The 15,761-nt window shown below is 39.6% G+C and overlaps 1 protein-coding gene across 1 annotated transcript; it reads left to right on the forward strand.

Moving 5' to 3' along the window:
- The first annotated feature begins 426 nt into the window (after positions 1-426).
- On the forward strand, positions 427-11,994 carry LOC117435453 (uncharacterized). Its single transcript, XM_034058609.3, has 3 exons — positions 427-663; positions 1,590-1,720; positions 8,119-11,994. Exons 2-3 carry the CDS (start codon positions 1,645-1,647, stop codon positions 10,866-10,868), a joined length of 2,826 nt encoding a protein of 941 aa, XP_033914500.2. The 5' UTR covers positions 427-663; positions 1,590-1,644; the 3' UTR covers positions 10,869-11,994.
- The last annotated feature ends 3,767 nt before the right edge of the window (positions 11,995-15,761 follow it).

Here is a 15,761-nt window from a genome sequence, read left to right on the forward strand (position 1 = left end):
AGTAACTTGAACTGCAACTGTTTAAGAGCTGAAAACAAGTAAAAAGGTCTAATTAAGCAAATTATTGGTTTGATTAAGGGTCTAGTTCAGTAACTGAGAGTTTGGTTGGAATGAAAACCAGCAGACACAGGGGGTCCCCAGGACAGAGTTTGAGAAACCCTGCGTATCGCTTACGTTTGAGGATAGTTAAAGGGAGAGGGAGGGGTATTTAATTTATCCGACCGTTTCATTTGTTGTAATGGGTGGGTTAAGGCGGTAATCGTGATCTTTCAGATAATCGTGATCTTTCAGATAATCGTGATCTTTCCTTCTTACAACCACGAAGTTTCAGTTTGCTATTATTTTTGACTAGCTAACAAGATTGTGTCAGAAGTAATGTTTTTGGAATATGGAGTGTTTTTATACAGTGCTGTATTAACGATTGTTTTATGGGATAGATTTTAATAAATAAATATATACATACATACATTCTAGCACTAGCCCCTTTAATAGTAGGGACGTGCCAATTGGCTGAAACTTTACCCAGTCGGTGTTGGCGATACTGAAGAGTGGCGTTGTTGTGGATGTCTCGGGTTGCCCATGAGTGAGTGAGTGGAAGCGAGCTGACCGTGCAAACCGTGCAGAGATACAAACACGCTTGAAGGAGAGAACGCCATTAGCACGGTAAGTTAAACAAGGGCAAGGGACTGGAAGCAAACCGTCAGCGGTTACAAAAAAAAAGGTTGTATCGAATTCCGATTCTCAACAAAAAAGATTGCTGCACCAGTAAATTCGTATTAACTTAGTCTGACACGGTAACAGTACAGCTAGGTAAAAGTAAGGCGACATAACCCAAGTGTAAACTAAAAACAAGTCTACACGGAAATGTGTAAATAATGAGCGGTTGTCTTTTTCAGGTTGAACAAAGTTTGATCAAACCCACCTATCGAGTGCTTATTCATATGTATTCCGAGGCTAGTTTTGTAACGTACTTATCCAGCACTGGAAGATGTCTCGTGTTAGCCAATTAGAATACATTTATATCCTTGCAGTAACACGTTATAATACTTGTCTGTTTAACATACGTTTGACTATTTTAACTGTGTAAAGTGAATTGTAGGTTTTCTGATGATACGTATTTAATCAGAGTTTTTGCTGAAATGTTCTGTGAATGACTTCTGTGACATATAATGATAGTTTACAGGTACCTGTTTATGTGTGGCTATATGGCCATGTGAAATGTGTGTGTGTGTGTGTGTGTTTATATATATATATATATATATATATATATATATATATATATATATATATATATATAAAATATCTGTGTGTGTATTCACATAACTCCAAAATTGTCTGTTGCTGATTTCATTTGCTTTTGTTATTCTTATCAATGTTCCTCTGCATGAAATTCATTCTGGATAGCATGGGACATGTGTTGTAAGATGCAGCATTCTGGAGTCCCTGAATCCACAGAACAAGACTTATTCTTGATCAATACTAAATCAGAGTTAAATTCAGTTTATACATTAGCTGTCCAGTTATTAAAGGTATCGCAATAAAAATGGAACTTATTGAATAAAAACAATCATGTGACCTTTGTTTGGAAGCTGGAGTTCATCTGCACAGGTTATCGGTACCTCTGAGGCCTTGGAAGATTGCACTATGGGGGATTGTGAGCGAGATTGCACTTTCCTGGGAGGCAGACCCCAATGTGTTTCTGATATTGCTGCTGAGTTACGTGAGTATGAAGTGTTTCATTATTTCTGTTTTTTAAAAAAAAAAATATATATATATATATATATATATATATATATATATATATATATATATATATATATATACAGTACTGTGCAAAAGTTTTAGGCAGGTGTGAAAAAATGCTGTAAAGTAAGAATGCTTTCAAAAATAGACATGTTAATAGTTTATATTTATCAATTAACTACATGCAAAGTGAGTGAACAGAAGAGAAATCTACATCAAATCCATATTTGGTGTGACCACCCTTTGCCTTCAAAACAGCATCAATTCTTCTAGGTACACTTGCACAAAGTCAGGGATTTTGTAGGCATATAGTCAGGTGTATGATTAAACAATTATACCAAACAGGTGGTAATGATCATCAATTCAATATGTAGGTTGAAACATAATCATTAACTGAAACAGAAACCGCTGTGTAGAAGGAATAAAACTGGGTGAGGAACAGCCAAACTCAGCTAACAAGGTGAGGTTGCTGAAGACAGTTTACTGTCAAAAGTCATACACCATGGCAAGACTGAGCACAGCAACAAGACACAAGGTAGTTATACTGCATCAGCAAGGTCTCTCCCAGGCAGAAATTTCAAGGCAGATAGGGGTTTCCAGGTGTGCTGTCCAAGCTCTTTTGAAGAAGCACAAAGAAACGGGCAATGTTGAGGACCGTAGACGCAGTGGTCGACCAAGGAAACTTACTGCAGCAGATGAAAGACACATCATGCTTACTTCCCTTCGCAATCGGAAGATGTCCAGCAGTGCCATCAGCTCAGAATTGGCAGAAAACAGTGGGACCCTGGTACACCCATCTACTGTCCGGAGAAGTCTGGTCAGAAGTGGCCTTCATGGAAGACTTGCGGCCAAAAAGCCATACCTCCGACGTGGAAACAAGGCCAAGCGACTCAACTATGCACGAAAACACAGGAACTGGGGTGCAGAAAAATGGCAGCAGGTGCTCTGGACTGATGAGTCAAAATTTGAAATATTTGGCTGTAGCAGAAAGCAGTTTGTTCGCCAAAGGGCTGGAGAGCAGTATACAAATGAGTGTCTGCAGGCAACAGTGAAGCATTGGGGAGGTTCCTTGCAAGTTTGGGGCTGCATTTCTGCAAATGGAGTTGGGGATTTGGTCAGAATTAATGGTCTCATCAATGCTGAGAAGTACAGGCAGATAATTATCCATCATGCAATACCATCAGGGAGGCATCTGATTGGCCCCAAATTTATTCTGCAGCATGACAACGACCCCAAACATACAGCGAAAGTCATTAAGAACTATCTTCAGCGTAAAGAAGAACAAGGAGTCCTGGAAGTGATGGTATGGCCCCCACAGAGCCCTGATCTAAACATCATCGAGTCTGTCTGGGATTACATGAAGAGAGAGAAGCAACTGAGGCTGCCTAAATCCACAGAAGAACTGTGGTTAGTTCTCCAAGATGTTTGGGCCAACCTACCTGCCGAGTTCCTTCAAAAACTGTGTGCAAGTGTACCTAGAAGAATTGATGCTGTTTTGAAGGCAAAGGGTGGTTACACCAAATATTGATTTGATGTAGATTTTTCTTCTGTTCACTCACTTTGCATTTTGTTAATTGATAAATATAAACTATTAACATGTCTATTTTTGAAAGCATTCTTACTTTACAGCATTTTTTCACACCTGCCTAAAACTTTTGCACAGTACTGTGTGTGTGTGTATATATATATGTGTGTGTGTGTATATATATATATATATATATATATATATATATATATTAGTGGTGATTTTCATTGCTTATGATAAAGTAATACATAACATTAGGCCACTGACTAAGTCTGAGTTTATGGAACAGCATCTGCATTCAGATGTGTTCAATTTCTGAATTTAGTGCAATACCAATTCATACTACAAATATGAAATCCAGTTTAGAAGTTCACGTTAGACCCAGGATTGCGAATTCATCTTTTATGCTAAAGTTAAATTGTTGATATGACCGGGGTCAGTAATTTGAGGAATCAGACCCCTTCTAACAGCTTTTAACTGATCACACACTCACTCACACACTCATACGCACTCACGCACACTCTCACTCTCACTCTCACTCTCACTCTCACTCACTCACGCACACACACACAACATAAGTGAGTCTGATCAGTGTGCAGGTTTCTGTTCATACTGCCATAGTGGAGGGACAGTGTATTTATTAAGAGGTCTGATTGCTCAAACTCTACCTCTAGTGTGTTTCTGACACTGTGCTAATACACAGTATATTCTGAATGCATGTTTATGATGAAAGTAAACCGACAGTTTTCATGCCATGTTGGAAATTCTACTATAAAATATATGCTCTTGCATAGAACTACATTTGCAGTTCTGTTGGGTTTATAGATACTTAAAGGTAATATCCAGCTGTAATGTACGTTCTGTAAGCTTTCTGTCAGGTAGTGGTGGTAATTAAGTAGTGCTGGGACGAACATTGTCTGTTCAAGATTCAGACAAGTATTCGAACATTTGTTCATTTGCATCAAATTATATGTCCAGGGTTTGACACTAACCATGTCCCGCAGCTGGTAGAGATCACAGTTTATTATAGTTATGAAGCCCCACAGGCACAACTGGACGGTAACATTTTTTAAGTGTATAATGTGTATAGTATAGTGCACATGGCTTCCGTTTCATGAACGCAGGAAAATGGGTCAGTGTGCCAAAAAGCTGCAAAAACGAATTTACAAACCCAATTTTAAAGAGTGGAGTGGAAGAAAGACTTAATCTGGCTTCATGATGACCATGAAACAAATCGCTGGTGCAGTCCTCATCTGTGTGCGCCAGACATGGGCTTATACAATCAAAGGTCCTACACCGTATCCATGTGTCTAAATGGCTAGGATCTTTCCAGATTTGGACCCGACGTGTGACCGGTGCAAGCAGGCCCCTACCACTCTTACACGTGTTCTGCACATGTCCCAGGTTGGGTCCCTTCTGGTCTTATGTATTTGAGACTTTCTCTCAGTTTAAAATTAATCCTACGCCTCTCATTGCTCTCTTTGGTGTCCCATCAGACGACGTCCAATTGTTCAAAATTCAGTCTGATAGCCTAGCCTTTGCCACTCTCCTGGTGAGACTCCTTATACTTCTGAATTGAAAGCAAGCTGCCCCACCGACATTTGTTCACTGGATCCGGGACACTATGCAATTTCTCAAATTATAAAAAATAAAATACACACTCTGTGGGTCCACTGAGAAGTTTTATTCAGCTTGGCAACCATATTTAATTTGATAATCTGACCCGCCCTTCCCTATCATAGCTGGAAGCTGGGCTACCCAGCAGAAAAACAATATTAATATAAGAAATACAATCGCTAAACATTCTTACCCAGAGTTGGCTAAATAATATACGGTACTACCCGCTGCTTCAGGGGCTGGTTGCACTAATGAGAACAAAAAATGGGATCAGAGACTCTTAAAGAAACAGTAAACGCTTGCTTACCTTTCCCTGTCTGTGCGGTTTTGGTCTTCCCTGCGGAACATTTCCTGGCAGTAGCGGAGTCTGGGAAGATATCTCCCACACATTTATTAAATTCCTCGCAGAAAGCAAGAGAGACGTTTTGTTTGGAGACTAACATTGCAATTTTTGTCTCTGCATATGTTGCCTTCTCCACCTCCATTCTCTCATTGGCAATAAAAGTTAATGAATAAAAGTGATGGTGCCACTTGTTTTCTGCGCCTCGGTTGCCTTTCTGTGCTTCTGGGATTTCTCATGTTGGATTACATCACCGTGCTCTACACTGAAATCAATTCTGCACACCTTGCAGAATTCGGTACACTGGTAGATGCCTATGGATGATAGTCGGTGATATTCAGCAAATTTGCGCAAGTCACATGGTTCGGCAGCCATATTGGATTTTGCGGAATTTGTTAAAACGCCTATGTATTGGAAACCGCTTACTGCAGAGTTCTGAAAATTGCTATACATGTTGAGGGATAGTCCATGATTAACTGCTGTTAATATGAAGCTGATTGGTTCTGTGGTTTGGCAACCACATTGATTAATGACATAAAATTACCATAAAAATATAAAATGATCAAAATTCAAACATCATCTTCTCTGAAACCGCTTATCCGATTGAAACAGAAATGGGAATAAAACATCTTAGTATGGTCATCTGTTACGCTTGTTCAAGGGAAGTTGCTACTGTGAAAATCATGGTGTCCACACTGCATGACATCATCAACATATGCAACTGGCTATAAAACTGCGTATAACTTATTGGTTGCACCAAAATGCACAAAATTTGACACGGATGTAGAGGACTATGGGATGTTGTGTCGTGGTCAATATGGCAGCCTTTGGTCATATGGTGTGGCAGCCATCTTGGATTTAATGAAAAGTTTGGACAATATTCAAAAGTTTTCTTCTCATGAACGGTAAATGGTACAGCTGTGAATTTTTGTACATGGTGCGCTCATGTCCACAACTGATTCTACTTCAGGAATAATGGATCGGTCACATGGTGTGGCAGTTCTGTTGGATTTTGCGTAAAACGCTTAAACGACAACTCTTCATGAACCCTCATGGCTGATTGACGTGAATCTTGGGTATACATTACAGTTGTGATGATAACGTTTCATCTATAATAACCAATGCACTTAAATTTCATGATAACTGCTTGGAAGCCATAAAGTTGTTCGCAACTCTAGTTGTTATTGTTGTTGTTGTTATTTTTAGTAGTAGTATAATGTGACTGATAATCTGCTTGGAGGGGTGTCTGTTAGATAAAGCTTTGTTCTCCCTCAGTCCGCTGCAATTCTGCAATGAAAGATTACTGTACATGTTCAATTACGTGTAAATAAACAACGTGCATTTTAAATTATAAAATCATGATTACCGTTCTGTATAACATATTTTTAAACCACATGTAACTGTTTTATTGCATTTATATGGATTACTCGTAAAATAGGATTTTCAATCAAATATAAACAAGTAGCTATGGTGACGTCCCCAGTAAATTATGCAAATGAGTCCCATCGAAGTTTCGAACCTTCCTTCGGTTATGTGTTCTGAACCTTTGAAGGTCAAAATGTACCCTTCGTTGCAGCCCTAGAATGAACTACAAAACAAAGGATGTTGTACAGTAGTTAGTCAAACTAAATACATCTGTGTGTGTGAATTACAAAACGGAGAGAGAAAAAAAGATATAAAATATATATGAATCTGTGTCCCACTTGCTATCTGTCCTGCACATTCCAGCAAGGTGGCAAAACACACTGTGATACATATTTAATTGTAAACAATTGTCATGTCTTTGTCCACCAGAAATGTTTTATTTGTCGTTGAATGCATGTAAATGTTCATGCTGATATTCGTCCCAGCACTATAACAAAGACATTAGCTGTATATCTACCACTGCATTTCATATGGTAACTTAAAATATGGAAACGCCTGTCACAATGCATGGCAATTAACCTTTTTAACTATCACAATTTTATTTAGCCTATGGCCAAATCAGTGATCCAGACCACAAAGTGTATACAATTGATAGGCAGCTGTTTTCCATGGTTCTTTCAGCGAAGTTCAGTTCCTGGGTCTGTTTCACCGCCATGTTCATACTGTTCATTCATACTCTGCTAGTATGAATGGTGCAGCTGCGTTTTGCATATTTGTGTTCAGATGAAAGGGAGTCAGTGTGTAAACACCTGCATGCATTACTGTTATCCAAGAGGCTCTGAGAATAAAGTTTTAATACCTTTTTAGAAGGTGACGAGTTTGCACAGGTCACACAAGGCAGGGCAGACTGCTTCATGTTGATCGCAGATTGACATACTCATTATTATTATTATTATTATTATTATTATTATTATTATTATTATTATTATTATTATTTATTTCTTAGCAGACGCCCTTATCCAGGGCGACTTACAATCGTAAGCAAAAACATTTCAAGCGTTACAATACAAGTAATACAATAAGAGCAAGAGTAATACAATAAGAGCAAGAATTGAATGAGGTTGTACAATTAAACAGCTTGTGACCTAAACTAACTCTTTCTGGATGCACCGATTTGTATGAAAAGGTGCTTTTTTCTTTTTTTTCAAACCCTCGAATTGCAAATTGCGTTCTATAAAACATTGAGCTGTATATCCACATTGGAGATGAGCAGAGTCATTGTAATGTTTATATATTTCCATCAGCTGACACTTCACCCGTTCTCTTGTGCAGGTAAGTGACTGTAGATGGGTGTTGGGCATTGTTTCAATACAAGGTTTGGTGATTTTATAGTACTTATACACCTCCGGATATCCCTTAGTAATTTGGAGTATGTATTAAATTCTCATTGTAAGATCCTAAGTTTTGACGGTTCTGCTGAATACAAAAGAGAGTAGCTAATTGTTGTGTTCTCTTTTCTTTATTTCAGGAAATGATTACTATTCTAGGCTTCAGGAAGTCTTCTTGGGAACAGCAAAAGGAAACCATCAAAATCCTTTACTAGTTCCACACAACAATCGTATGCTTTTGCAAATCGGGCTTCTGAAAGAAGAAAACCAAGTGGCTTGGAAATATGTACAAGACTGGCTTGAAACGATGTTCCCAAAATATAGATCTGCACGTTTACGGAGTCTGATTGAAAAGGCAAGCGCAAACGCACTGGGGTTAAGTGCACAAGAGAGAGCAATGTTTCTAGAGGAAGAAGTTAATCTAGAGTATGTTGGTCCGGTGTGTGACGGTCTTGGCATAAGAAGAACCGATCTGTTGGAATGCGCTGACCTTTCAGAAAAAATCCCATCTGGAGATCCTGTCACGAATGCTCTTCTGTTGGAATGGGATAGCTTTGTTCGAAAAGAGAAGATTGATCCATCAATTATAGTGACCTGGTTGAAAAACTTTTACCCCCAGTTTTGCAGTGATGGCAATACTCACAAAGCATATAAAACTCTGCAACTGCAAATCAAAAAAATGAAGGTTAATTATCGAATCCATCAAAAAAATAAATTTAAAAAAAACAGTCTGTTCAATCAGTTTCTTGAGGCTGAATTCATTCCGAGTCCCAGTGCATCAGAGGGCGGGGTGAGAGATGGCAAACTGTGGAACGAAGGTCTCCTCAAGAAGAGGCGTTTTGGCTCAAATTGGATTTCAAACAAAATGCGATCAAGAAAAGTCAGAAATTCTGAACTTGCAAGCGGCGTAGCTGATGAAACCTACGAGCCTCCAAATCTGCATGTTACGGGAACAGAGCTGTACCAGAATCGAATCAAAAGCTTGTCGCATCACAAAACGGAACAGAACCTTAAGAGTCAATCGGTATCCGGTCAGTACCCGTATCTGACAACCAAGCCCATTCCACAGTCAAGCCCCTGGGCTTTACAGCCAAATGGAGCATACTGTAATGATGCGTTTGACCAGCAAACCAGCGTGGAATCAGAGGAACCATTCAACGTGACTCATTGTAGTGTAGCTAAAGAGCAGGCCTTGACACTACTGGATGTTTCTATCCTCGCTTTTCAAAAGCTATCAAGTGTGTACGGCACTGAAACAGAGCTCTCCAATCAGGTTTTCAAAGAATTGCTGAGAAAGCACTTTGTCCTGATGTCTGATTATACCAGTGTTATGAAAACCTTTAATGAGAGAGTGAATCTGTGCCAACAAGGTCATCCTGACGTCCCTTCACCTTTGCACTTCTTGGGGTGCAATGCCCACTATCTACTTGGGCTGAGTCATGCAGCGGAACAAGAAACTGTTTCTTTTGAAAATGAAATCTCAGCTGTTACTGGGGAGAAATTGGGCCGTGACAAGAATCCAAAGTTTACAAATTTCTTGAACTTTTCCGAGAGTGCTTCTGCGCGTTACATCCGCATGGCTTGTGATGTTTTGAGCCCTCGTGGCGAAGAAAAGTTTGGATGCAGAAAGGAGTGGCTTGCGTTCTGCGAGGCCAATGGCAAGGCTTCCAAAGTGCCAAGCGGTCGATCAAATCGGTTTAATAGCTTCTTTGAAGGAGCTGCTGCTCTCATTCATCATCACATGGATATTGTTGCTTTCTTCTCTGATGAGCATGTGTTAAAGAGGCTGAATGTGATACAGGAAAGCGTCCGTGATGATGTGCAAGATCCCATACTGCAAGCTCTTGTTTGTGTTTTTGCTGTCGTCTATCTTCAAGTCATAGGTCCCTACTGGCAATTCCTGAAAAGTAATACAGAATACCTTGACTTCCACAAATACATCCAGCGTCTTCACCAAAAGCTCAACGAATGGTCCTTAGATGCTACACCTCTCCTCCTGCCAGAACTCGGCGACACAAACGTTTTCCACCAGTTTCATCATGAGGGGAGCTTTGATGGCTTGTTTTCATATTGTAATCCTGACAATCCATACTTCACCCTCATCAAGAAGGCACTGGAACAAATCATGAAATCATTTGTTGCTGTGACTCAGAGAGAGCTTTCTGATTTCTTGCCAGGGGGAGTTCACAGTAAAGAGCCCAAGCCAGAACTTCGTGCAAAAATGAGAAACTGCCAGCTTGCACAGTTAATGGGTGAATACCCCTTTGGACACACTTACACTGACAAGTACAGAAGGCCTAACAATGCTTTGAATCACCAAAGACCCTTGCACAATCAATCTGGTACCTCCGGTCAGACAGGAAGACACAAGAAGCGTATGCAACTGAGTGGTAGAGAGATGAATCAACTGCAGGAAAAGCAGCTGCTGGATATCACAAATAAGACAAAGATCATGGCTGCAGTGGTGAGAAACGGAGGACCTTGCAAAACTAAAAGAGATGTGGATTACCTTTTGTCTACCCTGGAAGGGGCCAGTCACTCAAAGAAACGTGAGGCAATCCGATTGCAGATTAGTTACCAGAAAGTTGTTCTTGGCTTAAAAGACAAAAACTTAAACCATGTAGGGTTTTCTCTGAAAGATATGGTGGAAAAACTCAAGTTGGTGTTGGCAGATGATAAGTGCCCACAGATCCCTGTTCCCGGGTATAGACCAGTGTTTAGCCACAATGCCCAAGCAGGACCGGGTGAGGTAGTCCCTTCCAGTGGAATGGGAAGTGCAGCCCAACATCCTTTACAACATTGCCATTTTGAAAACATTGACAAATCCAGCATGAAATTGTGTTCTGAATTGCCCAAAATCGAAATTCAGTCTTTTGTGTTTGTAGATTAATGTCCTTGAGATGCGTTGTATTGACTTATGTACATCAGGCATTTGGAAAATGCAATTCCTTTCACTGGCTCTGAAAGAATATGCAGACTTACAAATCTAACCAAAGAACTGTAGCAAATTCCACAAAGCAGTGGGTGTGCGTGGTTTTTTTTTATTTTATAGTGACAAATTGGGGAAAAAATAAATAAAATAACAAGCTGGAATGTCCAATTTTATGTTTTTTCTCCTCGCCACACAGCACAGATATTCTGAGGCTGTGTGAGCGTCCTCCAATCTCACAAGCCTAAAGCCAGAATCAGAGGTGGGGTGGGGCTACCGAAGAACAGAGATCAGCCCTGCCTCTTATCCACTCTGAATGTGCTCAGTGTCTGGCCTGTAGGGTTCACTGTTGTGCGATGAGGAGAGGGAGTCCATGCCAGTTTCCCATCCCCCACCCCGAGAGCAGACATGAACCGGTGCAGTCCAAGCTGTGTGACTCATCCTGTGCTCCCAGCGGCAGTGCTTTAAGTGGATGAGCCACTCCGGGGACCCCAGTAGTTTTCTTTTAAACATGAATTTAACGGCCGTTGTGTTTTCTTCATTAGTGCAGGCATGAAAATAGGAGTAGTACTAAAATAGATTTAGCTGCCTTACAGTGTATATGTGTAGCTTTACAGTAAACCATCCTGAGCCGTGTCTGCTGAGGATGTCTGTAGCCTTCCAGTCATGCTTGAATAATGGAGCCTATCATATACAAACAAATCCTGGATCCAGTCTTGAGTAAGCATGTTAGTATGAAAACGAAATGTATTTCATATATGCAGTAATGAGTAAATGTTGTGGGCTTGTTTACACTAATGATGGGATTTCAGAAATTATATGTAGTCCTATTGCTCACCTAAAGCATTAATAATATTCATACACGTGTCCGATGACAAAGTATTATGTACTGTAGTTAATACCCACTCTTGTATGTTCCAAGCGTACCTGCAGTTCAGATTTCTAAATACAAACTTTTCAATTGTCTTTCATAAAACAGGTTGTTAATGTGACTTGACATTGGAGATGTCGTTTAGTGTCTTACTTGGAGATGATGTACTTTTTATATGACAGTTTAATTGTAAATAAAATCCACATTGTTCACTAACAGATTGCAGGTGTGTTTTTCTTCTGCTAACCCAGTGGATTGTGGGTTTGTCTGTGCAGGGGAATGCTGGGTTTTGTTGTCTTAAAAGAGCAGGCTCTTTCCAAGGAGAGAAGACTACAGTGTATACAGTGTTAACTTTTGGGTGACAAATTCAATGTGTAAACTATATGTTAACTTGTTTTTAAAATGCAGTTATGAAGACTATGACTAAATTGGTCAATTGCAACACACTTTAGAATGTAGTCCTTCATTCTGTAGGAAGTTGAGTACTAGCTCTTTGGATCATCCCCAGCTCTACTGTCTTAGTAACAATCCCAGCTTCCTTACAGCCGTCGGGGTCAGACAGCTCGTTTCTACACTGTGCATGGATGGAGGAAGTGAGAGGGGTGGGGACAGGAGAGCGGCACATTTCAACCATCATTTTAAAGCTCTATTTAGAGGGTTTCTAACATTACTCTTCATTTGGTATTTTTGTGCATAATTATAATATCTTCATGTGATGATTTAATAGGCACATTTTACAGTACATTTTCAAATAAAACCTTTAGTTACTCTGTGTGTGTGTGTGTGTGTATATACAGTCACCTCCAAAATTATTGGCACCCTTCATAAAGATGAGCAAAAAAGGCTGTATAAAATAAACACAGGTAATGAGCTATATTTTATGCTCAAATATATGAGAAAACCATATTCTTTTATTCTAATACAATTGCTCAGAGAAAAAGTCTTTTATTAACAACTAATACATTTTTTACTCAGATAGGTGTCAGAATTATTGGCACCCCTAAAGGTTCTTATAAATAAAATCAAACAAAATTAAATCTGCATTAACATTCTACTTCTTTAAGTTCATCTCAGTCTTACGGAACTATATTGTGGCCTTCCATAGCTACCTGTTTCACTGGGGTATAAAAATGAGGTAACACGCATATGAAATCCATTTGTCGTCCATCACCATGGCGAAAGGCAAAGAACTCACAAATGAAAAGAGACAAATGGTTGTTGACCTTCATAAATCAGGCAATGGGTACAAAACAATAGCTAAAAAAACTACATATACCACTTACCACTATTAGGGCAATAATTAAGAAGTTCAAAACCACTGGAACAGTGGTAAACTTGCCTGGTAGAGGATGCAAGTGTATCTTGGCCCCACGCACAGTGAGGCAGATGGTTTGGGAGGGAAATCCAAGGGCCACAGTTGGAGAATTACAGAACTTGGTTGCATCTTGGGGTCACCAAATCTACAATTAGAAGCCACCTCCATGCCAATAGGCTGTTTGGAAGGGTTGCCAGAAAAAAGCCTTTATTGAGAGCAACCAACAAACGTAAGCGCCTGGAGTTTGCTAAACGACATTGGCACTTCGATTGGAACTGGGTGCTATGGTCAGATGAGACGAAAATAGAGATCTTTGGCCACGCAGGCCAGCGGTGGGTTTGGCGTCGAAAGAAGGATGCGTGTGCAGAAAAGAACCTCATACCTACTGTAAAATATGGTGGTGGATCTTTGATGTTATGGGACTGTTTTGCTTCCACTTGTCCTGGGGCCCTTGTTAAGGTCAACAGCATCATGAATTCTACCCAGTACCAGGACATTTTTAGCCAAAAACCTGGTTGCCTCTGCCAGGAGGCTGAAACTTGGCCGCAAGTGGATCTTCCAGCAAGACAATGACCCCAAGCACACATCAAAATCCACAAAGAAATGGTTAATTGTCCACAAAATCAACATTTTTCAATGGCGATCTCAGTCTTTGGACTTGAACCCCATTGAAAACCTGTGGTTTCAATTGAAGAGGGCAGTCCATAAGCACAGACCGAAGGATATCAAGGATCTGGAAAGATTCTGTATGGAGGAATGGTCTAAGATCCCTCCCAATGTGTTCTCCAATCTAATTAAACATTATAGAAAAAGACTCAGTGCCGTTATCCTTGCAAGGGGAGGGTGCACAAAGTACTGAAAACAAGGGTGCCAATAATTGTGACACACCATTTTTTTTGGAAATAAATTTATAATTTGAGAAATGTGTGAATTTGGTTGATTCCATTGAATCATTAATAAAGTCAAATATATTCGACATGTTGGAAAATTACAATATAGCTCAGTACTGGTATTATTTATTTTATAGTCTTTTTTGCTCATCTTTATCAAGGGTGACAATAATTTTGGAGGTGACTGTGTGTGTGTGTGTGTGTGTATGTGTATATATATACACACACACAGTCACACCTTAAGTAGCCTTGTATTAAAGTAGGGTGTGTTTTGTCATGTAATTCAAGAGTTGGGTGAATCAAAAATAGCAATTGTGATGTTATTTAATTTGATAATGGTTTTAGTGAATAGTTTTATACGGTTAATTTGTATTAATATTTAAATTTCAAATAAATATTTAGACTTTATATATTTTCTTAATTTGTAATTAGCTGGACAGAACTACATGTCCTAAGACTTCATTTCCAGGCCCCGTGCATTTCACCCCCTTGACAAGGAGCAGCTGAGCGTGGCCACCCGGTCAGGTTTCTGTCAAATACTGAAGGAAGCCAAACTGGCTACAAAGGAAGCGCGTGTGGAGAAGAACCCAACAGAGTCACTTCCATTCTCTCATGTCCGTAAAGCATGCAAGTGACCGTTTCTTTTATTGTTTTTCTGTAAGCTTTTATTTTATTTGTTTTTATTGTAGTCACCAAATGCAGAGCCCTTTGTTAAATGAACAATGTTCATCCTGATTCGGAACACAAGATAAAAGTCTGAAGCCACGTTCATGACAAACACAACACACCCTGGCTCTCCTCCTTAACCAGACTCCTTTTTATTTGTAATAGTTACATTTATTTGTTACTGTAAGGTTTCTTCAAAACACAGTACAATCCCACAAGTTTGAATAAAACTCGTCACGTGAAACTTCTCAAACACCAACGAGGTGCTACACATGATGGTAATGTTTAAGTTGAGCCCACTGTGATTTTTTTCTGGTTAGGGTCACTTTAGGTTGACCTTTCCCAGGTCACAGCTCAAAGGGGAAATTTAAAAACAAACAAAAAAAAATGTTATCAGCATTTCAGACCTCAGTGGGCCCGAAACCCCCCAGGTGAATTTTTCTAGCAAAATCTGAGACAGTCGGGCAACGGCTGTGGTTGAGTTGGTATGGAATGACCCAAAAGAAACAGATTCACTCATTACTCATTTTTTGATAATGAAAATTATGTGGATTAAGATGGACTCATCCCAACTAGTTTAGATGAATCTCTTACACATACCACATACTCTTAAAATAATCATTGTTACTAATGTTCCCTGGTAGTGTGCAATTCAGCTGTATATGTTTTGTTATCCACTAGGTGGCAGTGATTGCTCAAGCAAAACGTTCACCATCCATGTGCTCAATACTGTGCATTGGACAGGTGTGTCTGTAGTTTAATGAACTGTTTCAGCAGTCACTTTGTTATGCATGTTTCTTTCAAGCCTGATACTTTTTCACCTTGCTGAGAATGATATTTCTGCAGTAGACATGGCAGTTCAAAACTGCATCTGACTGTTTTACAACTTTTGTTTATTAGCAAAATGAGTTTTTATGCCCTCTGTTTGGTTCTTTATGGTTTCTCATCCACTAAAACATTGTTGAACCAACATCTGAAGTATGCAGAACGTGTAGATCTCAAACTTTAACACTTTGTTTTGTGCCTGACACATGTCGATGCAGATATTCAGGTGCCTGAACTTTCCATTTATTATACATGTACTGTATCTGCAGATATACAGTGGTGTTCTA

This window comes from Acipenser ruthenus, chromosome 3 (assembly GCF_902713425.1).
Source record: "Acipenser ruthenus chromosome 3, fAciRut3.2 maternal haplotype, whole genome shotgun sequence".
NCBI lineage: Eukaryota > Metazoa > Chordata > Actinopteri > Acipenseriformes > Acipenseridae > Acipenser > Acipenser ruthenus.

What these genes read in the sequence shown, in the direction of transcription:
- LOC117435453 (XM_034058609.3), top strand. Translation starts at nt 1,645, where the DNA reads ATGGGGGATTGTGAGCGAGATTGCACTTTCCTGGGAGGCAGACCCCAA. An exon ending in TGATATTGCTGCTGAGTTAC is followed by an intron (nt 1,721 to 8,118) that starts GTGAGTATGAAG and finishes TCTTTATTTCAG; the next exon opens with GAAATGATTACTATTCTAGG.